Source organism: Platichthys flesus, chromosome 20, assembly GCF_949316205.1.
Source record: "Platichthys flesus chromosome 20, fPlaFle2.1, whole genome shotgun sequence".
NCBI lineage: Eukaryota > Metazoa > Chordata > Actinopteri > Pleuronectiformes > Pleuronectidae > Platichthys > Platichthys flesus.
Genome location: NC_084964.1, coordinates 15,999,887 through 16,022,097, shown reverse-complemented (window position 1 = coordinate 16,022,097; position 22,211 = coordinate 15,999,887). Strand labels below are relative to the sequence as shown.

The window sequence follows — 22,211 nt, the reverse complement described above, 5'->3', positions numbered from 1 at the left end:
GTGTCTATATAGTGTTTTCTAAGTCTTGGCTCCTAGAGGATGATGATGAGATTGACACATAATGTACTGAGGTCTTCCTCCACATGTTTCATCTCTCACCTTTGACCTCCAGCAGCGACTGGCAGAGTTTCGCTCTAACATTGATTTATTATATTTCCTCCGACATCGCCCTGGAGTTTAATACGTGCACTTTATCCAGCTGAGCCTCACTACAGCCCCGTGGCAGCTGCTTCCATATCCAGCTGGTCGCATCGCTCTGTAATGTTGACACCAGTGAAATGTTGACACCAGTGAAACGTTGACACCAGTGACCAGCCTTGTGACACTCTTCAATGCGTTGTAGTGCAGGGAAATGAAACAGAGACCAAATCCACAATGTGTACGTGCACTTATTGTGACGCAGAACCTTGATACCCCCGACCCCCTGTCACTGCTGCAGAGGCCACCTGCTGCCATTATTGTGTGTTTGTGTGTGTGTGTGTGTTGGATGTTGACTCAGAAAGAAATACTGTTTAGAAATGATGTCACAAAAAGAGTCACATTAACCCAGAATGCTCAGGAACAAGACCTCTGATGAATGCATGGTTTAATCTTTTACAATTTTAGCTCCAGACTCCTGGGAACTTGATTTTATGTTCCCACCCACACTCGCATATAAATACAGGGTAATAGTACACATTCACACACACACACAGCTAATCAGGCAGTCAGCCATGGAAGCAAACAATTGTCCAGATGCTGTTTGTTTAGAGCAGCACTCACAGACTCCTGTCTGACCCTGTGTGCACTCAGACTGTAGAGGTCAGGCTCTGTGACCTTGTGTGACTCCGATCTGATCGTTTCACTTGATTCAGTCATGAATGAAGCTGCAGGTCGACTGTTCTCACAGACACTGACTCACCTCTCAGACACTGAGACTAAGTTTTGTCTTTGGGAACCAAGCGAGGTTGAAAAACCTTCTGACCTTTTCTTTCATCTGACATCAAATTGGGATTTTCTCCACCCGTGGGAATGGCACCGGCATGATTCTGATCGGATTAGTTACAGTCACCAAAAATAGCTTGAACCACTTGTTGCATAGGTCTGATGTTTTGATGTGTGAAAAAAAACAACAACAACAAAAACAAGCCAATTTCACATTGCCCCCCAGCCATGAGTAAAATGCTCAACTCTCACACACCACGGAGCAGAAAAGGGATTAAATCTCTCTTTTCCAAAATTGTTATTGGCGTGGGTGATGAGCCGCGTGGCTGATGGATGGAGTGAGGGCTCGCCTGTAAATAATAAATAGATGAGGAGATGAGAAATCTGGTTTTACTAACAGGATGATGGTTTCAGAGAACAAAAAGATAAGGCTGCATTTCTGACTTGTTTGTCAGCAGGGTGCAAGGTGCATGAAGTTATTACCACCAACACATGAGAATATTCAAGGAGTAGCCGACAGTAACGTATTATGAAACTACAGCAAGCAGCCAATTAACTACTGGGGAATAAGCAGCTAGTCTGGCAACAAAACTGCTTTCCTGTGACTCTAAAGCTCGATTATTATACAAGGAGACGTGTGATGTATTTTTCAGCTTTTCTTTCCTCTAGTGTGGTAAAGTTTTTTTGCCAATATAAAAGATCTGCAAAGTTATAAAGCCCAAAGTCCACGATAAAGGAAGCTCCTCTCCAACACAGGAAATGGCTGTGACCGAGTTTATTAAAGGGCGACTTCACAGATTATATCACAAAACTGTTCCCACAGGTTGGGATTTAAATAAAATACGTGTGGAGTAGATGGAAAGTAGAAATAATGAATCATCCGTCAAGAAAAAGCAAACTCAATATCTCAGGTTTTCTGCACCGTCCATCATCAGCCTCGCAAAAGTAATTTGGTAAAAATAAGTCGAGCAATTCTCATCATTCATCTTTGAGCTGTGGATCAATGACAATGACAGAATTGAATAAATCATATTTCATTTCAAAGTTTCATTTAGTGTTTCATATTCATAATAGTAATACTTTTGGTCAGTTTGGACCATTTTGTGTAGGCTCACACGGATCCACAAAAACACCAGTGTGTGTTGGCTGGCAACTGAAGATCATGTCATTACCACCCCCTAGTGGTGACATGGAGAGTAGAAGAGGATGAGTGAGAAAGAAAAGGAGAAAAGATCAAAGCAAAGTGTTAAGGTAGCCTTTGAGCAATTTTTGTGTGTGTCTGTGTGTGTGTGTGTGTTTCAGTTTCAGTCCAGGGGTTAATGACTGTGAAATCCCATCACAGGTTTAAGTGAGAGGTTAACACTCATTACATTAGCTTGTGGAGGTCGAGCTATAAGGATGATGTCACGTTTTATCGCTCTCTCTCTTCTGACCCTTCATCGGTTCACTTTGTGTACTTTCTTTCCCTCTTTTTTTCCTCCCTCTTTCTCCCCCGAGCACATCCGTCACCCACGTGCCACGTCCATTTGTTTATTACTTGGCTGCTTAATGTAATGGGGGGGGGGGGGGGGGGGAGGGAACAACTTCTATCCCCGGTTGACTGTAAGCAGAGCAATTACACAACTTCTCTCCACAACTCGGGCAATGGAGGGAAGCCAAAGGACTTCCAGCAGATGTGTTACTTTAATCACTCTGGGACATATTGTTTCCAGGATCACATTTAAAATGTATGTGTTTTAACCCAGTGGCTCCCGGAGCGGCCTGCTGCAGAGGGCGCCGAGCCCGGGTAGTGATGCAAGTTGCAGCTTCCTTGGCCGGTGGAGTCAGGCAGAGCTCCCGGAAACCGGCAACAAAGACACACAAAAGGGAGGAAAATCGATTCCGGTGTTTATCGGCTCACAAAATGTCTCCTGGCAACAAAGGGCCTCCTTTGTGATTACAGCAGCTTTGCTAAGGAGTCATTAGCCGCGGCTTATCATCGGCGTGAACCGCAGTGCTGCCCGGCGTGTGCCTGCTTGAAGTGGCTCGTGGAAAAGCAGCAGACAAGAGCGAGTTTAGTTTGGAAAACAAAGTTTTGTCATGTCTTCACTTTGGATTGACCGAGGTTGTTGTGCTCTAACCTTTAACAATAACCTGTAATGAATAGCAGTAAACTTGAGAATTAGTAATGTCTGCCCTGCACAGCCTCTTATGGTTATTTCTTATCTGTGAAGCTCAGTGTTTTCCTCCTCCCTCCGTCCAGGTACGAGCTGCCTCAGTACGGGAGTCGCAGGAAGCTGATCTCACCCTCCGGCCTCTACGATGAATATGGAGAAGTTGTTGTGGACGATGACGGCAGCTACTACTACAGCCCGCAGGAGTCTGATGCAGAGGTACACACAGAACACCTCTGTAGAACCAGGACACAGACCGTCAGTAACACCAGGGGCCACCACCTGCATCCACAATGTGATAGAAGACAATGGAATCTACTGGTTTTGCTCAGTATTCTAACAACAGGGAGAAGTGTTTATCCAAAGGAATCTCCAGGAAAGAAAAGTTTTTTAGAAAAACTTGGTGGTGGTCCGGCTAAATAAATCATTTTTGATCCCTAAACCTGAGTTTAATAAAACATTTGTAAAATATGATCTACTCTCAAACAAGAGTTTATTTAAATCTGTAAATTTTGCAGTCTTTAACCTACAGCCTTCTTTTTTATTAAATCAAATAAAAGGAATCCATCGTTTGTATAATAGATAATTTATTAGCACGAGCAATCCATGAAAATCTTTGGGATGAATGTGAGATTTAGTTTTAAAACCAGCTCTCATTAATCCTGCTGACGTTAACAGTGATGGTTTGTGCAGTTCACATTTTTCCATTTGTCTCTTTCCCTGAATGTTCTCACTTGGTTCTGGACTCACATCATCAGGGGAGGAGACAGTTTCAAGGAGCTAGATTAGCCCCTCACCCTGGATACCTCCAGCCCCATCTTCCATATGTCCCACCCCCCAGAAACACCTCAGGAGCCCCCAGAGGTGAGGGGGACAGACAACCCCCACCGGAGGCTGCTGCCACGACCTTCAACACAAAGTCGAAAGGCCCGAGTGTGGCCGCCAGGTTGAAGGCTGCGGCGAGAGTGAGCACACTGCTGTCCACCGCGAGTAAGAAACCTGGACAGCCTCCTGCCGTCCACCCACCGTGGAACAAAGCCAGGATCGGGCCGATGGATGCGGGGGAAGGAGGTAGAGAGAGGCCGGAAGAGAGGAGGGAGGAAGGATTGGGCCAGGGGTTTGAGAGGGGGGAGTCAGGGAGAAGGGAAAATAAAGGAGAGAGAGATGATTTCATAGAAAGAGGGAGAGAAAGAGGAGCCCGGGGAGACATGGAAACATGGGGGAGAGGCCACAGAAATGGCGTGATAAACAATGGGTTGAGAAATGTCGGAGGAGGAAGAGAAGGCGTCGGGCCAGAGCACCGAGGAGAGCTCCCCGGCTTGTCGTCCTTTGGCCGCTCGTTCGGCACGGACGGCAGCATGGTCATCGACGAGAGCTTTTTCCAGACGTCCCTGGAAGCCAGCAAACCCCCCCCAGTGAAACAAAAGCTGAGCGAGGCCCTCGGTCTTATCTCCCTCGCCAGAAGGCGCCAGGGACCGGCCAGGGTGGGAGGCGACCAGTGGAGTGATGGACTGAGCTGGGACAGAGGAGAGCAGAACTGCAGGAGGATGCACGGCTCCTTAGGAGATATGAGTGTTTCTGCGTCAGTGTACGAGAGAGCCGCAGGAGAGGCGAGGAGGAGGAGGTGGGAGTCAGGAGAGGAGGATAGCTCCTCTGAGAGACGGTGGAGGAGAGGAAAGAGATTTCACAACAGGGACTCAGAGACAGGAAGTGGCAGCAGAGAGTCGCAGTCAGAGTTTAGTCTCTCGGACGCGAGTAGCCCTGCGTCCTCTGTGACAGCCGAGCACGAGAGAACCGACACCGAGACGGAAACAAACGAGTCCGGAACAGAAGGGGAAGAGAGAGCTCCAGACAGAGACATGAGTGGAAGCCAAGATGAGGAGGGAGGGAGGTCAGAGTCAGAAAAGGAGTCGGGGTTGGAGAACGACGAAGAGCAGAACAAGTTGAGAAGCAAACCCTCAAAGGGGGGTGTCAGTAAAAGGTCTGTGAGTGGCAACAGGAGTAGAAGTAAAAGAGCCAATTCAAAGACAAAGAATATGAGCAGACGGAGAGAGAGGAGCAAAGAGGTGGAGAGAGGTTCAAGATATTCACGTGCTACAGTTTCTAGTTCGAGGCCCAAAAGTTCCAGACGGTCACTTTCCTCACATGAAACCATAAAGGAAGAGGGGGAAAGTGAAGAAGAGGAGGAATCAGGGGAAGAGAGTCGATCAGAGGAGTCCTCATCGAGTCAGCGAACTTCCAGCCTCAGCCAATCAGACATCAGATCAGGCGTGAGTAACACCTCAGACGACTTGTCACCCATCATCGAGGACGCGGAGGAGGAGGAAGAGGAGGAAGAGGAGGAGAGCAGCGGTCATGCCGGGGAAGGAAAGCAGGATGAAGAAGAGGGCTGTTTGGAAAATGAGACGGCTGCTTGAGATGCGGACGAGGCCCTCGTCTTCCTCCCCCCCCAGTCTCGTTCTGTGAACCTATAAGTAAGATCTGTGTGAGAACGTCTGGAGTCGGGAGTGAGATCTTCACCTGAGTGAGATTCATCACTGGAATATTTCTCTCTTTTTCTTGTTTGCTGTGATTTACGTCGGCTGGGGTTGAACTCGTCAGCCTGTCCTCCGCCGGCCTCGCGGCGCTCCCTCTCTCTCTGTGTCTTCACTCCACTCGTCTTCTTTTATCACAGCTCTGGTTACGTTGGGGTAATCGACTGGTTTCTGTCTCCTGAGCCGACTCGGCTCCTTTTTCCTTTTGTGCAAACTCCTCTTCCAGCTGCTTGTTGCTCAGAGATTATCTTGTTATTCACTGACCTCCTCTTTGTTGCTCCTTCAATGTTTCATCAGGCTTTTGTCGTCTGTCTATTATCCTCCCCTCTCTCTTCTTCTGATACCTGTTGTTGTCTGCAAGGGGGGTCTTCATCATGCAATATGTCTTTCTTTCTATTCTACTGAAGTAAAATGTGAAAATGTGAGGTAATGTGTGATAGTAGGTCAGCTACTGTCACTAGAGCCTTTATCTTCTTCCAAACACAGCAGTGTTTTCCCTGACCCATGTTATAAAGATAATAGAAAGTTGACTCCTTAAACCATTTCCCTTATTTTCTGTGATGCTCAAATTCAGCACCACATGATCCCAAACCCTCCACAGTAAAGATCAGGACTAAACACTGCTGCACGTCACTCTGTTTGCTGTGTAGTGTTTCTTTTTGCAGTGTGAGTGAACGTTTTACCATCACTATGAAGCCACAATATCCAAAATACATCAAACAACTGATTCAAACCAAACTTAGAAGAACAATTAGCATGTAAACATACATCACTGTAATGAGAACAACCTGAAATGACAGATCACATTGTGGTTCATGACCTGTACTGCAGCCAGCCACCAGGGGGCAGTCAAGACACTTTGGCGTCACTTTTGTCGTCCACCTGTTATATGAACTCATAACAGCTGTTTGGTGGATTTCACGGCCTCCACAGCTTCTGATCTCTTAGCAGCATGCTTCTCTAAAGACTCCCCAGTTTCACATCATATTATTTGTGTGTGTGTTTCCAGCACGGCTGCAGAAAACATCGGATCAAGCTGGTGACGGATCGGGAGTACGAGACCAGCTCCACCGGCGAGGACAGCCTGCCCGAGCCCCAACGCAGCCACTTGTCCTCCACCGTCAACAGCCACGCCAACGTGAACGGCAGCGTCTACATGGCCCAGAACGGCTCCATCATCCGCACCCGGCGCTCAGTCAACGCCACGCCCCCCACGCAACCGCACGCCACCACCAACAACAACCTCAAACTCGCCTCCCCCGTCTTCAGCACACGGCTGGCCAAGCACTTTAAAAAACTGGACAAAATGGCCGCCACGTTGGAGGAGCGAGTGCCTCTGAACAACCCGAGGACAGCAGCAGACGGGGGGTGCAACACGCTGCGCACCTTCCAGAGCTCGGGGGGGCCCGTGTCCGCCACGGCCACCACGTCCTCTTTGTCCAACGCCGACAACCACAAAACAGTGAACGTGTTCAACACTCGACAATCCAGCGTCTCTCTGGGCTCGACCGGCGGCGGCACCACGGGCCCTGAGGGCGCCGCCTCCAACCGGCTCAAAGCGGCGCAGGGCGGCGCCGAGCAGCAGCCTCAGAGCCCAGCGGAGACGGGCGAGTTAAGAGAGGGAGAGAGAGAGTCGAGAGTAGACGTCGGGGACGAGGACGAGGACGACGGCCTCGCCGTGAGGGAGCCGCTGGAGTGCCCGAGCGACCGGACGCAGTCGGACGAGGAGGAGCTCTGGATGGGCCCGTGGAACAACCTTCACATCCCCATGACCAAACTCTGACTGACACTGGGCTCGCTGCTTCTCACCCAGATCACCTCAGCGTTCAGACTTCATCTCTGCTGATTAGTTGTGGAAGTAACGGGTTCGCTCCGATCCAGGCGATTGAATTTCCGTCAAATAAAAGAAATGAATAGTAACTCGGCATCTAATTGGTTATTTGTCTCAGTCGTCCAATCAGAACATCCCCTCGAGCCCAACTGACCTCAGAGCTGAAGAAAACCTTCGAGACCCAGAATGAGAAAACTTGTTATATTTCTACTTTGCTAAGAGATACATGGAGAAAGGAACTCGAGGAAACAGTCTATGAACTCTAACGGCCCTTTAAACGACTGGTGGCTCTTTGCGACTCATCTTGAATTTGCCTGAAACTTTTCATTGACACATGACGTCTTGTATTGTCCAAACTTGCCTTTTTATCTCTGTCAAGTTGCTTGGCAAATTAATCCAAATAAAATAAAAAAAAAAAACGATTTCATCCAATGAAATGTGGTGTTTGGTTAAATTGGCTCCGAGTCAGTGTCTGTTCTCTAGAATTAATTTGACAGATGTTGATTTTCCAGATTCCTTCTTCTTACTTCAATCTTCTCATCTTTATTCTTGACATTTTCACAAAATACAAAATATCCTCTGATTTAGTTTTACTATATTTTCAACACTGAGACTTTTTACTAGACATTTGAACCTTTTTATGAAATACAAAAAAAATTTACTCTTTGTTCTTGACCTTTCAGCTTTCATCCCAAAATACAAGATCAATCTCCATCTTAATTACTTTTACTTTAGTGTTGAGATTTCAACTTTATCCTCCTCATTGCAGCTTTAGTCATGAAATACAAATATCTACCTTGGATAAAATTGTATTTAATTCTGTACATTTTGATGTTTTGTAATTTTGTGAAAATAGTCTGACCTGATCCTAAAACTCTTCTGCACAGATGCTGTTGAATAAAGAATAAGTCACTTTTCATTTCCCTCTCAACACAACACAAAGTTCCTCCAAGTAAAAGTGTTTGTGTGTGTGTGTGTGGGGGGGGGGTACTTTTGAAACTGTGAGACACTTTCCTGTGAACTGTTTGAGCCGAAGTTTGAAAGAAGTCGCACCATTAAGCTGCCGAATTACCAGGTTTTAAAAGTCTCAACATTGAATTTGATGGCTGCATAATTCCGTCATTAGGGAACTCAACAGAGGGAGCCGCCCCGGTGGCGACACCAGAGCGCTCGCTCCTTATCACCTGGAATTAGCCGACTGCACCGGAGAGCGGTATTTGAAACAGCTTCTGGAAGAGAGGGCACGTCTGAGCCGCCGTTATTGATTCAAACAAACGGGCCGGTTACGTCAGCGACTCCTGAGTCCACTGTGCTTCTCAGGAGGAGGCAGCTTCAACCCCGGCTCATTAATTCATCACACGGACACAAAGAACTTGATTAGTGGCCTGAATGCTATTCAAAGGTACATTTAACTTCCCCCCCCCCCCAAAAAAAGGGTAATTTGGCTCGTGTTCATTCAACAGGAAGTTTACTGACAGGTCGAACTAAGCGTGGACCTGCTGGGAAACTTTTCCTTTCTTCTTTTCTTTTGGTGGAGCTCATGGTGTCAATCAAAGCTGCAGAGAAACCACGAGAAGTTCTCTAATCATCACGTTCATACTGAGCATGAGGCCGTTTCACAGCAGACAAATGACTCCAGCTCCCATTTCTTTATAAAGCACCTGGAAGTAGTCGATTATCATGTTTCTCATGAAAGGCAACGTCTAAAGAAGGCCTTGAGATAATTTCAGATTTTGTAAAAACATTCACTTTTATCAACAGATTTGATTTCGGTGGTCAAAGATCAAGGTCATGGAGGCTTCAGATAGCAAATTGTTTGCCTTGTGAACAAAACATACCTCTAACGCCTCGAGGAAATTATTTCACATTCGGCACAAACATTCACTTTGAATCCAGCATTAAATGATTTGATTTTGGTATCCAAAGGTCAAATTTCAAGGTCACGTTGGCATCAAAAACTAATTATTTGCCTTTCTAATGGAAATATCATATTTTCTCACATATGTGAACAATCACATCACAAACGCACACAGTGATAAACAAGTCAGTAACGTATTTGTGTTTTTTATTATGATCCTGGTACACAACAAATCCACCGACTATAATCCATTGAAAAATTCAAGTAAATAGACAAATGTTCACGTGACAGCCCCATCACAGAGTGGACAGTGGATATTAGAGGGTATAGGTCACATGTCCTGGAAACCACAGAGTGCTCACGATGCCCACGGTCGGCAAACACGTCATATTCACTGGATATACAGAATACACCCAAATCATCAAGACAGGACCTAAAGGCGTAAAGGGATGCTGCTGTGTACTGCAGTCTAACATGCCAGACACGAGAATACTACACTGAATATTTTACACATTAAGTCAAATATTGCTTTACATGTCTAGATACGTTTTAGTCAAATTAGGGCAGGGGAGAGTTTATTCTCTCTCGTACTGAAATAAATAAAAAAATAACTGCTTACAGGAAATTATACATATACAACAACATCAACAGAGAAATGCCAACCAGGGCTTCACATTCAAATAAATAACATCCAACACACACACACACACACACGTGTCTCAGGTTCAACACGTTAAGAAACATGTTACATTCAGAAAATGAGGTGTACAGGTTAGAGAGGAGGGAAACAGAACGTGGGGATGGGATGAAGCAGAGGGATCAGACACGTGACAGAAAACGTCCCTTCCTGTTTGAAGTCATCGTGGACTCCACACGCTTTTACAGACATATCACTAGTTAGTTACAGATAATCACCAGTTTCTATAGTACATTCTTTTTGTTGTGCATTGTGACATTTCTACATGTTTTCTTCCTGATAACAGTGACGACAGAATCTGATCTCAGTTCAGTTCCGTTCAGGGCTCGTCCTGCTGCCTCGGGACCAGCAGGGGGAAATCTTTGTGCGTGAGTTTTGTCAGATTCGACTCGTTCAAAGAACCGAGTCGGGATCGGGAATAAAGAATTAGAGTTAAAAACACATCAGTGACGTCAAGACGATAAAACCTTCAAGAGTTGAAGTGACAGAACTTCACTATTGCACTAAAATGCTAACGTTACTCGGCACTGAGCAAAGACAAATAAAGCTAAGAAGCACAGAAAGTCCAATTCATTTCCATCCTCATGGACTGTGGCCACATTTCTGCCAATAAAATAAAAGTCCCACATTTCAAATTCTATTTCCTGCATTTTAAATAGCTGAGTTGTTTACTACCTGAAGGTTTTAAATGAATGAAACATTTTTGGAATGGGTGAGAAATAAAGGAGGAAATTGACGAAAGCATAACACATTCAGATCGAGGTGTTGCTTTTAGCCAGTTTGAGTTACACAACTCACAAGAAATTCGTTTTACAGAGTTAATTTGAGAAACACGTGAGAGTTGTCAGTGTAGTAGAGTAGCTGTGGAAATGCCATATAATCTAGTCAGGCCTTCTCCTCCTGTCCAAATTCGACTTTGAATGTAAAGTGTTAGTTTCTTCGGCAGATCTGAACTAAGACGCAAGAGAATCAGAGGAAAGGTCTTTAGAAAAAACACACATTTTAAAATATGGACATGTTACAAGTCAAAACAGAACAAATTGGGAAAAGTGGCCCCAAGTAAATCAAGTTTTACAACAGTTTCAAAGAAAACTGAATTGAGCAGTTTAAAAAATGAGCTCTACAATCACCATCTATGATAAGGAGATCAATATCAGTGACCTATAAAGATGCTGTGAGCTGAATCAAGAACAGGAAACCGGGCCAATGGAGTTCAATTCAATTTAAATCATTGTGTTGAGGGGAAGTTTGGGCTCAGACGAGTTAATCAGATAAAGATTAATAAAGAAAAAAACTGCCCAAATATCTACTTGTGCCTTCAAAATGAATTTCACAACTGGCCCCAAAAAAAGGAATAAATACAATGATGAAGACAACATTTAAAAAAAAATCATAACATCATGTTTCTGTCAAAAAGTAACACTGAAGAAAAACAGCAAGAGGAAAACGAAATGTGCAAAATGCTGTTTGCAGAAGAAAAGGCTGCGTTTCTCTAAAATTCAGCTTGAGTTGTTTTTCCTCAAAGTCTTTGAAAGTATCGAACATCATTGATCAAATAGGATTTATAATTATCATCATTTATTGTGTATTTTACATTTTTCTATTCCGTTGAAGAGTTAGAGTGAAGGCACCAACACTTGTATATTGTACTTCACCGTCCTAGTTACACGAAGTATTTCTCAATAAAAATGATCTTTTCTTAATTTTTCTATTACTCAGTTCTGTCGCTAACACGCTAAGACGATAAGAAGTTTGTTGAAATAACGTGGACGTGACGGTGCCACTAAAGTTCAAAGACCTTCGTCAGAGAAACAGCCAGAAAATGAGCTAAAGTTCAAGGCAGCGTTTTTTAAAATTTGGGGAAACGCAGAAGAAAAACTTTACCAACAACTGTGATTAAAAGTTGATCCACAGTTTCCTCTGCACAAGTGAACAGTGCACATCCACACTGCCTTACAGAAATATGCTGCGATGCATTGTGGGCCGGAGACGGTCGCGTCGCAGGGCATCTGAATAAACATGAGAACATCTCGCTCGGCCGCGTCCTCCTGTGAGCGATGGGAGTCTGCACCGCCCCGTCCCTGCACCAGTACAGTACTGGGAAACTGGAACAGTAAGAAAGGAATCGTACAAGCCAGCTTGTCGGACTCCTTCGCGACCTAAAGAAAACCGCCTCCGCTTCCTTTCATCCCTCAGCAGATCTCCCTCCATCTGCCGGGTGCTTTCTTTCAGGGGAAGCCAGGAAGATAAAATATAAACTAGAGGTTGTATTCCTCCGATCACAAGCCGCAGCCCTTTGAGGAAAACAGACCATTCAATAGAATTCTCCCTGAATCAACTCTTTCAGCACGGAACTCCTTCAACCCGGAGGCCGTTTGGACTTTGTGTCCTGTGCTGTCTATATTTGGGGGGAGGTGGAAAATAAAAGGCTCTTCAGAAAGCAAACTGTGGGAAGTCAAATTCCTCCCGTTCATCTAGAAGAGAAGGAAAAGCTCCACGGACTCATGCACCCCCGATATGGCTTCAGCACGAGCAGCTGCTACTCTGGTTTGTAGGAATCCATTCGCACAAATAAAGTCCCAGAGACTTTGTGTTTAGACGACAAAATAAGATATTGATTTTCTTCCAAGTCTCACTTTGGTGTTTTCACACCTAAATACCTGCACTGGGGTTTTGATTTGTCTGCACCGAGCAGAGAAGTTAGTGGATTTCATTTAATGACTTCCACCATCCTTTACTTCCTGGGGCTGTTGTTGATGCAAACGCCTTCATGAATACGGGTGAGGGCCGTGAGTCCGGGTTCCTCAGCGGCCACAGACAGGAAAGGTAAACCCGCCAACATGTATTTCAATGTCGTCCAAACTAAAAATATCTCAGAGAAGCTATTTGCTCAAACGTCTTTTCAGCTCCTGGACTCCCAGCATGCAGCTGCACAACAAGCAATAAACCAAGATGAGTCTCCCCCCCCCCCCACAACACCACAAACTCCTCTCCATCGTCCAACCAAGCAAAGCGTCTGTTCAGCCGCAGCCGGACCCGTCACCGGGGCTCGGCTCGAACCCCGTCCCCCGAGAGGCCGGGTCCGACTCCTTCAGGAGGCAGAGGGGAGCGAACTCACCGAAACCACTGCCTCTCCTGCAAAAGTTTAGAAGTGTCTCTCTCTCGCTCTGGACTTCATTTGTGGATCTTCCAGTTCCTGAGGAGGTGAAGCTTCCAGACGAGGGGGGTCAGGGTCGAGGCGGGCAGATGAATAGGTGGGAACTGCCCCCTGAAGGAGGAGGAGGAGGACTGCAGGAACCTCCCGGCCCCCACCCTGCCCTCGGCCACCCACGCCTTCAGACCTGCAGCTGCAGACATGTACCCTGCAGGGGACACAGGCACATTCAGATCCAACACTGAGACAAAACAAAAAAACAACAACAACAACAACAGGTTTAAAGACAGAGGCGTCACAAGTCCAACCTTTTCAAAGTAAAACCATCTGTTCTACAAAGGGATCAAATGTTGCCGATGGGTAAATATTGAAATATGAGAGTGGACAGTTCTTTGAATTGTTAATTATTCATATTAGACTTTAAATCCAATTGAAAAAGATTGGATTTCATTTGGGATTCAGGTCACCCTTGCTCTGAGTCTTTTCTCTTGACATTTGAAATGATTGAATTATTCAAACTCACATATCAAGTGGTGCTAACGGCCATTTAGCCTCGTACGACCCTTTTTATTATTATTATCCTATTTGAAATGAATTCACTTCAAAGTCCTTTAACGTGGCTTGTTCAAATGGAGCGAGTTCTGTTTCTTCTGTGAGACAGAAGTTCAGCTCTGGATGCATCTGAATAATTAACGACACTAAACAACCTCCGGTGAAGTGTGTTGGTTTCCAGTGTTTCTCGTCTACTTCTAATGAGCCAGTTTGTTTGGGTGTAATTAGGAGCTTTTACTCTGAAGCTCCAGTTGGTCACTGGGAAAGAATTAAACATTCAATTTGAAATCCTGACTGATTTGTTAAATACCAATTTGAAGTATTTTGTCTCTGTTGTTACAAATTGAAGTATTTCTATAATTTGTCTTTTTTCAGTTTCCCTTTGATTAAACACTCATTTCTTAACTTCAGCACCATCAGGTTTGGACCAAACCTTAATATCTGACACATGAACTGAGGATCTTTGTGTTACATCACACACAAACAGTGGGGTTATTTTACCAACAAGGAGGACACACAATGTTAAAGATATTCAAACTTCAAATTCGAAATATGTGACGGAACAGCTGCAAAATGGACCAAAATCCATTCTACACAAAAATCCTTCTTGCAAAATTAGTATTTTTATCCTTGAAAACACAAAGTTGTGTGTTGAATTTGTTTATAGAGACAGTGGTTGTTCTTTGGGAGGAGTTAGATGTTAGAGACAACTTAGTGTAGGTACCTCTGTTGCCTTCCCATGCACAGACAGCAGGCAGAGTGTGAGCCTCACTCCTGCAGCTCGGTCAGAGCCACACAGCATGCAGCTCTATCATCCTTACTCTGGGCCGGGCCGTCCACTGCGCCGCCCGTGGTCATGCTGCGGCTGCGGCTGGTCAGCTTCTTCAGCTCGCTGGCGAAGGACATGACCTTCCTCTTGTCCTCCCGTGACACCTGGAAGCAGAGACGCACTCGTGTTACTGACGCTCGTAGAAGAACAGACAGAAATGTGACCGGAGGTTTCTCAAGAATTCAGAGAGATGCACCTTGTGTGACCTTTTTTCTTTAAACTTATTTTCCCCACCCATTCTCTCATAAAAAAAAACAGATGTTTAAAAAAATGCTAAATCTTTATTCTTATGAACAAGTTCAAATGTCATATATTTCAAGTTCACAGTGAAAAAGGCTTTAGGCGTAGAAAAGCATATTAAACGAATAAAATAAATACAAGACAGACACACAACTAATAAAAACATGATCAGGATGCACAGACAGAACTTCACACTACACAATAAATCACCAATACAAAGCAGGGGCGCACAACAAACAGTTTCACACGAGGGAAGCAGCGACAGGATAAAAAGCACAAACACAATAAATACACACAACACAGAAACAGCCTTTGTACGAGCACATACAGAGTTAGTTTGAGTTTGACAGCAGCTCATGTGTTTTAATCAAGGGAGAAATATGAGCAGAAAACAAAGAGTCATTAAAACCCAGCCGCCACGTTCAGAGCTACCTGCTCCTTGAGCCTAAGAATGAAGCGTCCCGCTCCGCGCCAGCGACTCTGCGCCTGGAAGACGCACTCGTGATCCAGCAGCACGCGCTGCAGCGGCTTGGAGGCAGAGGACTTCTTAGAGCTCACGTCCTTGGTCACCTCCTCCATCAGGACGTAGTCGCACGGGTTGGGGTTCGAGACGATGCTGTAGGAATACTTGGCCTTCGACAGAGACTGAGCAAGAGATGGAAAAAAGAAGAGGAAGCTTATCTTACTTTTTTCTGCGCTGACAAACTTCCATGATTTCCATATCCTCAGAACAGATTGAATAACTTTGAGGTCAAATGCCCTCACCTGCTGGATGATGTCCTGAGCTGTGCTGTAGCGCGGGGCCTTGATCACAGTGTGCGGTTGTTCTGGAGAAACTTCATGAACCTGAACAAAGAACATGTCTTCCTCTGCTCCTCCTCCTCCTCCTCCTCCTCCTTCTCTGCTCCCCACAGTCACCTCCTCCTCTCCGTCCTGCACCGTGTTCAGCTCGTTCAAGTTCTGTGGGAAGAAATCGAAATGAAACAGCTACAATATATGGATTAATTGCACAGGAAGACCACCAGGGGGAGACAGAGACTGCATAATGGAGCCCAGTCTGCGGCATTAATTGGGTTAATTGGTTTAATGGATTTAATAACAGTAATTGGGATAACAGATGAAGATAATGAGAGGACATTTAGATTGAACTGTTCTAAATCATTCAACAGATAAAAACAACAGAGCACTTTCATATTTTACCACTTTTCCAAACACACATTTGCTGAATATGTTATTTCATGGAGAAAATTGATTTTGCACAGACCTCCTCTCTGGCTTTGAGGTAGATCCTCCCCACGTATCCGTCCTCCGTGCTCCAGCTGGAGACCAGTCGGACCACCTCCTCCTCCGGAGCCAGGGGGCGCTGCTGGGCACAGCGCTTCACTTCACTGCGCTCCTTCAACAGAGGGGCCCGCTCCTCGCAGAGGAAGTAATCGGACGGATTCCCAGAGGATGCTACAACCTGTTGGGAAAGTGAGAAGAAAAATTCTCCTTTAATTTTCTGAAAAGGAACATGTAGGGTTAAATGAGCCCAGGAAAGAATTCAGCAGGAAAATGTGACGAATAGGAAAATGTGACGAATAGCAAATCTCCTGAGGGAAAGACACAAGAGTCCATCTGGGAGTTCCTACGCTCACATTATTCAAGTGTTGTGAATCTTTATCTCCCAGTTACTGACCGTGTCCAGCAGCTGCTTGGCGGTGGTCTGCTCGGTGACACAGAACACGGTGAAGGGCTCCGGACCAGGAGCTCCGTGCACCGTCACCCGGTGCGGCGTGGACGCATGTTTCTCCTCCGAGCTGAACAGCTGTGCAGGGAGCGGGAGAATCTCAGGTTAATGAGAAACACACAGTCATGATGGCTCTGCTTCATTAGACACTTTTCTCCTTAGAGAGCAAATAAAAAACAAAGTGATCAAATAAAAGCCGGATTCCTCATCATCAAAACCTAAATCAGTCTGTGACGTCTGAAGGTCCTACCAGGGATGAGGGAGTGGCGCCCCCTGTTGGCCCCTCCTCTATCCTGCGGCTGTAGATGAGTAAGCCGGAAACCTCAAGTTGCTCGTTGTGCTGTGTCCTCAACTGGACGTGTCTATAACCTGAAAACACACACACAACAAATAAACATTCCACTCTTTAGGAAATCCTGAAAAATGACAGGATTGTTGCCTTTTTGTGTTATGACCTTCACCAAGGAAGTTGTGTTATCCTCCATGTTTATTAACATAAATAAGCATATTAAGGAAAACTCTCACACACACACACACACATGGTTTACACTTCCCGATCTATTCTTCCAGCTGAGACTGGTACCTGGTTTGAGGGCCTTGAGGGGCAGGGTCCTCTGAGCCGTGGTCTGGGAGCTGTTGTTCTCCACCACGGCGACACGCAGGAAGCACATGTCCTCGAAGTGCACGGTGAACTGGAAGTGCTCGCTCCACATGGGGTTGAGCGTGTTGCGGTGGATGGGTTTGGTGCGGAAGTGGCAGCTGTCCACGGGCATGCCCAGGACGTCCACCTCGATGCAGGGGCTGCCGGCGCTGTTCCCGGGACACACGTTCTGACCAGAGACAATCTGGAGGACAAGAGAGAAGAGACGTGATGAGCAAATAATCCAAAACTGTGAAAAAACATTTGCAGTTGATATTATTTTTACATCAGCCCCGGTTTTCAAATCAGACTTATTTTCAGTTCTTTTAATGAAAAAAGACCTGAAGCCAAAGTCACTCTGACCTGGCAACACATGCACACAGACACACACACAAAGACACAGACACAAAGACACAGACACAGACACACACACAACCCATAACCCGATTAGGTAACATAAAATTCAGGCTTTAATTTCATATTTTCAAACAACGAGCATGAGAATGAGACAAAGTGATGAAAACCACAGACAAGAGAAATAAAGTGGAGCCGAGGAACAGAGGCTTTTTATGAGGTTGTGTTCTCATCTACTGGTAAATAGAATTAACTGAGTTCATGACTGTCATATAGTGAAAAACACATAAAGATCAGCTCACAATAAAACTGTCCAAACACACGTTAATGGGCCGAAGGTCTGTGCAGTCGCTGAAGGAGGAACGATAGAAACAGACCAGAGAAAGATTTCAGAGCTTAAAGCAAAGCGACGCAACTTTTTAACCTTAAAATAGCAGCTTCAAAATAAGTCTGATGGTTTATTGACCTTCTACACGTCTGTTCTTCCTCTAGGTAACTTCACTGAGTGGGTTCGATCTCCTGTGTAGTGTGGGACTAAGTAATGCTGAATTTTAGATCAGTTAAAAATACTTAAAAACCATCGTTTATCTCCAATATTCAGCTAGGAAACTATGAAGAGATGGTGTATTTGTTACAGATATTTGTCAGCGTGTATTTGTTAGAGATTAACAAGCTTTGTTGGTTCTCTACATGAAAATTAAAGGTCAAGTGTGTAAGATTTATTGGCACAAATTGAGTATAAAATAACCCTAGTGATGTCCTTTATATTTAGACACTTTATATTTACATCAGGAGCTGCAACACCCAACATCTCCACGAGAGGTCACTAAATTCTACACACTGAACCTTTAATCGCTCGGACACAGAGACCAACAGAAATAACGAGTAGCTGCAGAGGGCGCTGTTACACCCTATAAATGAAAATACACACTGATTATTATATAATCAGATACTTAAAAATGTATGATCTAATCTAATGAGCAATTATTTCAAAAAGAGTAGAACCAGCATTGGAAAAATGATTTTTAAATGCACAAATTTAAAATTTAAAACAGATTCTTGTAGGAAAACTAATATGCAGCACTTCTGAAAACCCACCTGACCGTTTTAAAAGAGGTGAGTAGGAATATTATTCAATTTGCGGGAAACCGAAAAGAGCGGATTGAAAAGGAGTGAGGGTGAAAGTGCAGAGAGAAACCTCTCAAGGAGGAAGCCATCAAAGTGACTGAGTGGCTCCGTGCATCATTTGAACTCACGGTGAGGGAATAGACCGCCGGGCTCATCTTCTCCACGTCTCTATCCATCGGACAGAACTGCTGATAGAGCAAACAGCTGCGGTCCCACAGCACCGCCGGCTTCAGGACGTAGCCACAGCCGCCGTTGGCCTCGAACAGCGCTGTGTTCAACTGCATGGGCAGATCTGTGGGGGGGGGGGGGGGGGGGGGCAGGGTTGTGAAATCAATCTAGCTTTTAATTGTAGCCTGTAAACCTCATCTCCACAGCACCAGCATCAGCAGAGAAGACAACGCAGATGAAGATAATCGTGGAGGATAATATTGTTTTTCTATTGTTTATTGTTGAAATCTTTAAAATCGTTTGTTTGTGGTTGTAAATGAATCAGACTAATTAGAACCTCAGCGTCTTCATGCACAAAACTGGTTGATCTGGTTTTGTGTTTCGGAAATAAAAAACCTGACGTGATGATCTGAGAAGTGGAGACAGATGGATAAAAACAAAGGGATGACGGAAGAGAAGAACAGGGAAGGGAGTGCACGTGGATCAAAAGAGAACAGGAGAGGTCGAGATCTTTTGAAAGAAAATAAGTTAATCCGTCTGAGTTCAGACGGCGAACACAGACAAGAGGCGAGAGAGGTAGAGAGAAAAGAGAAAAGAACAGAGAGGAGAACGAGAACCAGGCAGGAAGAGGATCAAGAAGAAAACTAGATTAAAAAAAGAAGAGCGCTTTGGGATGAATAATTCCCTAAAGAGCAAACAAATCACTTTATCTGTCACTTTTTAAGATATATCCAGATCTCCTCGTGTGCCGTCACCAAATTTAATCTAAAGTTGTGGAAAGTTGGCTCGAGTAGAGTTTAAGCATTTCTCTCGATTCTGAGGTAAAAATATAACATTATCGTGTCGAGTTGAGAACGTTCTTCATTCATCATTTCTCCTTTATCTCCCTCTTGTGACTCTTTGGAATCATGGACTGTGAATAAAGATGAACAACACATCTTCACGCTATCCAGAAGTGAAGCCAAAATATCCTAAATACAAACGCTGACACTGCAGCCAACCACTGGAGGGCGATCAAGAGGTGTCACTGTTTGGTGAGCTGTCATGTCGTCCATCTTTATATTCATATATCGGTAATATTTAAAGATGTTTTCTTTGTGAGTGACCACTAAAAGTCCTGTGACCCTCACCGTCGGTCTGGTAGTTGAGCGCCACCAGCTGGATGCCGTGCAGCCAGAAGAGCAGCGGGTTGGGGTTGGTGGAGTCGATCCTGGTGGCGGCGGGATACGTCCGGAGCAGCTGGCACGCCGTGTGGTGGATCAGCTTCTTGGAGTAGCGCCGGTACAGGCGCTTGGCGGCGTTCTCGTTGACGGAGGAGACGTGGTAGCACTTGGGCGTGCGGATGATGGCGCTGAGAGAGGTGGGGGGGTTGAGGGTGGGCGATGTCTGCTGCTGCTCCTCCCAGCTGAGCCGGTCAGCGCCACCTGGAGGCAGGAGAGGGGACAGGTCTTTAAAGTCTATTTTCTTTTCTATTTGTTCTAGTTGGATGGAAGTCACTGTTTAAGTGGGAGTCTTGCTTTCTTCTACTGTTTTCATACATATTCAAATTCACATCCACCCACTCCTCCTCAGTCACATTTACATTTTTCACAATAAGACACAGCGGCTCTGCCTACCTTTCCCAGGGGTGCGGCTCTGGGCCGTGACCTCCCCCGTTATGCCGCAGCGAGCCGGAGCGGTGCCAAATATGGACTTCCTGCTCTTCCCCCGGTCCTTCCCTCTGCCGGAGCCGGCCGGAGACAGCGTGGACAGGCCTGGTTTCCCACACGACAGGAAAACAGAAGAGAGAGAGAGAGAGAGAGAGAGAAAGTAAATAATGAAACGCAGACACGATGAAGACTCAACAATGATGATGATGACGATCAGTTTCCTTTTCACTTCCAAGTTGTTTTACAAAACCCATAAATCCTTTTTCCTCTAAAATCTGACACTTCATCATAAAGAGGATTTTGCTCTTTTGTCCTACAGGCGTCATTTAAGCATGTTTGCAAATAAAAGAAGTTTTTTATCGTTTTGAAAATATTCCAAACATTTTCTAGGGTTAACTTATGTCCATTATAATAATACAAATCTATTTATGTTAAACGGATGCATGTAACTCAGTCAAAATCTGTTTCATTCCTCCAAGGTTTGACCAAATGTTTTAAAAGTTTCTTTATATGATATATTTCGTTTTATAACAGGCGCGTCCATCAGGAAGCACTGAAGACAATACACAGCAGCGCCCTGTCTGCCTGAACTGGGCCTGTTGCCCTGGCTTCTCTCTCAAGATCTCAGGTCCCTGGAAACAGTAAACAAATAAAATACTGGTGGAAACAAGGGGCGGTTTATGAGGGCAGATGTCACGTAAAGCAAAGAGGAGACGAGCGGAGGAGAGGACACTCGAGGGAGGACAGAGGAGATAAGAGGTGGATATTTAGAAGACAAAAAAGAAATATTTGTGATGAAGATAAATGGTGGCAAGGAGTGGACACAGCTCCCAATAAGAGGGAATAAAGAGGAATTTTATGAGGCTACAGAGTCAAACATCCTGAACTGTTGAGCAGGAACCGTTTTTTTTATTTAAAATTCAATATTCTCATTTGAACCACTTTCACCGTTGATATGCCTGCTTGAGAAAGTGGTGGCTCACTTGTGACCACAAAAAGGGAACCATGTGTTTCCCATGGGGAGAAAGAGGTTGGTCATCCTGGTGGGTGTCCTGTGTGGGAGAGGAACCCAGTGGAACACGGGGATATTGAATGTCATCAAGCAAAACAGCCATTAGAAACATGGGGAAAAGTTTGACCTCTTAAATATAACATGGGAGCGGGTGAGGCTACATGTATCCTACGTTTTAAATGGTTTTCAAACTAAGGCGATATCCAGATTGGCCGAAAAACCGCTCGTCTCCTACTCATATAAGCAGTTGTATAATTCTAAAATTAAAAGTTTCACTGCACAACAGCTGTCCATCGCTGCAAACGTACTTCCTGTTAGAGGGGAGCAGGGGAGACAAGAGGAGATCATGCAGAAGATAGGATGTACAAAGTAGAAGAGGAGAAAATGAAATCCAAGTAGGTGAGAAGGAAGCCAGGGAGCAGACGGTAACAATGAGCGATGAGGAGTGTGAGCAGGGACAGGACTGTGTTTAACAACGAGACAGAATGATTATATTTCTCTCTACCCGGGAATTTCACAGCCTGGCAGTAGATGACGAGGTCGGACAGCTCCTGGGCGATCTGTCGACTCTCCTTCTTGTTCTGAGGAAGGTAGAACTCCTCGCCCAGCTCCATGTCAAACACCTACAGGAGCAGGGAGACACAGGACAAGAGAAACGCTGTTAACGTTTTACCAGAGGAGACAGGGAGGTGCTCCAGGAGCAGGAGGTGAGAGAGAGGAAAGAGGAGGGAGGAAGGAGGAGAGAGGAGAGAGGAGAGA

The 22,211-nt window shown here is 45.2% G+C and overlaps 1 protein-coding gene across 4 annotated transcripts in view; it reads right to left on the bottom strand.

Moving 5' to 3' along the window:
• Positions 1 to 9,480: 9,480 nt before the first annotated feature.
• Positions 9,481 to 22,211, bottom strand: part of plce1 (phospholipase C, epsilon 1) — a 76,767-nt gene continuing 64,036 nt past the window's right edge. For all 4 annotated transcript variants that reach the window (XM_062378483.1, XM_062378484.1, XM_062378482.1 and 1 more), the window contains 12 exons: positions 21,958 to 22,075; positions 20,408 to 20,545; positions 19,922 to 20,215; positions 18,752 to 18,915; positions 17,085 to 17,346; positions 16,752 to 16,870; positions 16,451 to 16,579; positions 16,037 to 16,234; positions 15,538 to 15,732; positions 15,205 to 15,417; positions 14,428 to 14,636; positions 9,481 to 13,359 (listed from right to left, as the gene is read on the bottom strand). In XM_062378483.1, coding sequence (XP_062234467.1) covers positions 14,472 to 14,636; positions 15,205 to 15,417; positions 15,538 to 15,732; positions 16,037 to 16,234; positions 16,451 to 16,579; positions 16,752 to 16,870; positions 17,085 to 17,346; positions 18,752 to 18,915; positions 19,922 to 20,215; positions 20,408 to 20,545; positions 21,958 to 22,075 — 1,995 coding nt within the window. In that variant the 3' untranslated portion in view covers positions 9,481 to 13,359; positions 14,428 to 14,471. The remainder of the gene's footprint in view (positions 13,360 to 14,427; positions 14,637 to 15,204; positions 15,418 to 15,537; positions 15,733 to 16,036; positions 16,235 to 16,450; positions 16,580 to 16,751; positions 16,871 to 17,084; positions 17,347 to 18,751; positions 18,916 to 19,921; positions 20,216 to 20,407; positions 20,546 to 21,957; positions 22,076 to 22,211) is intronic.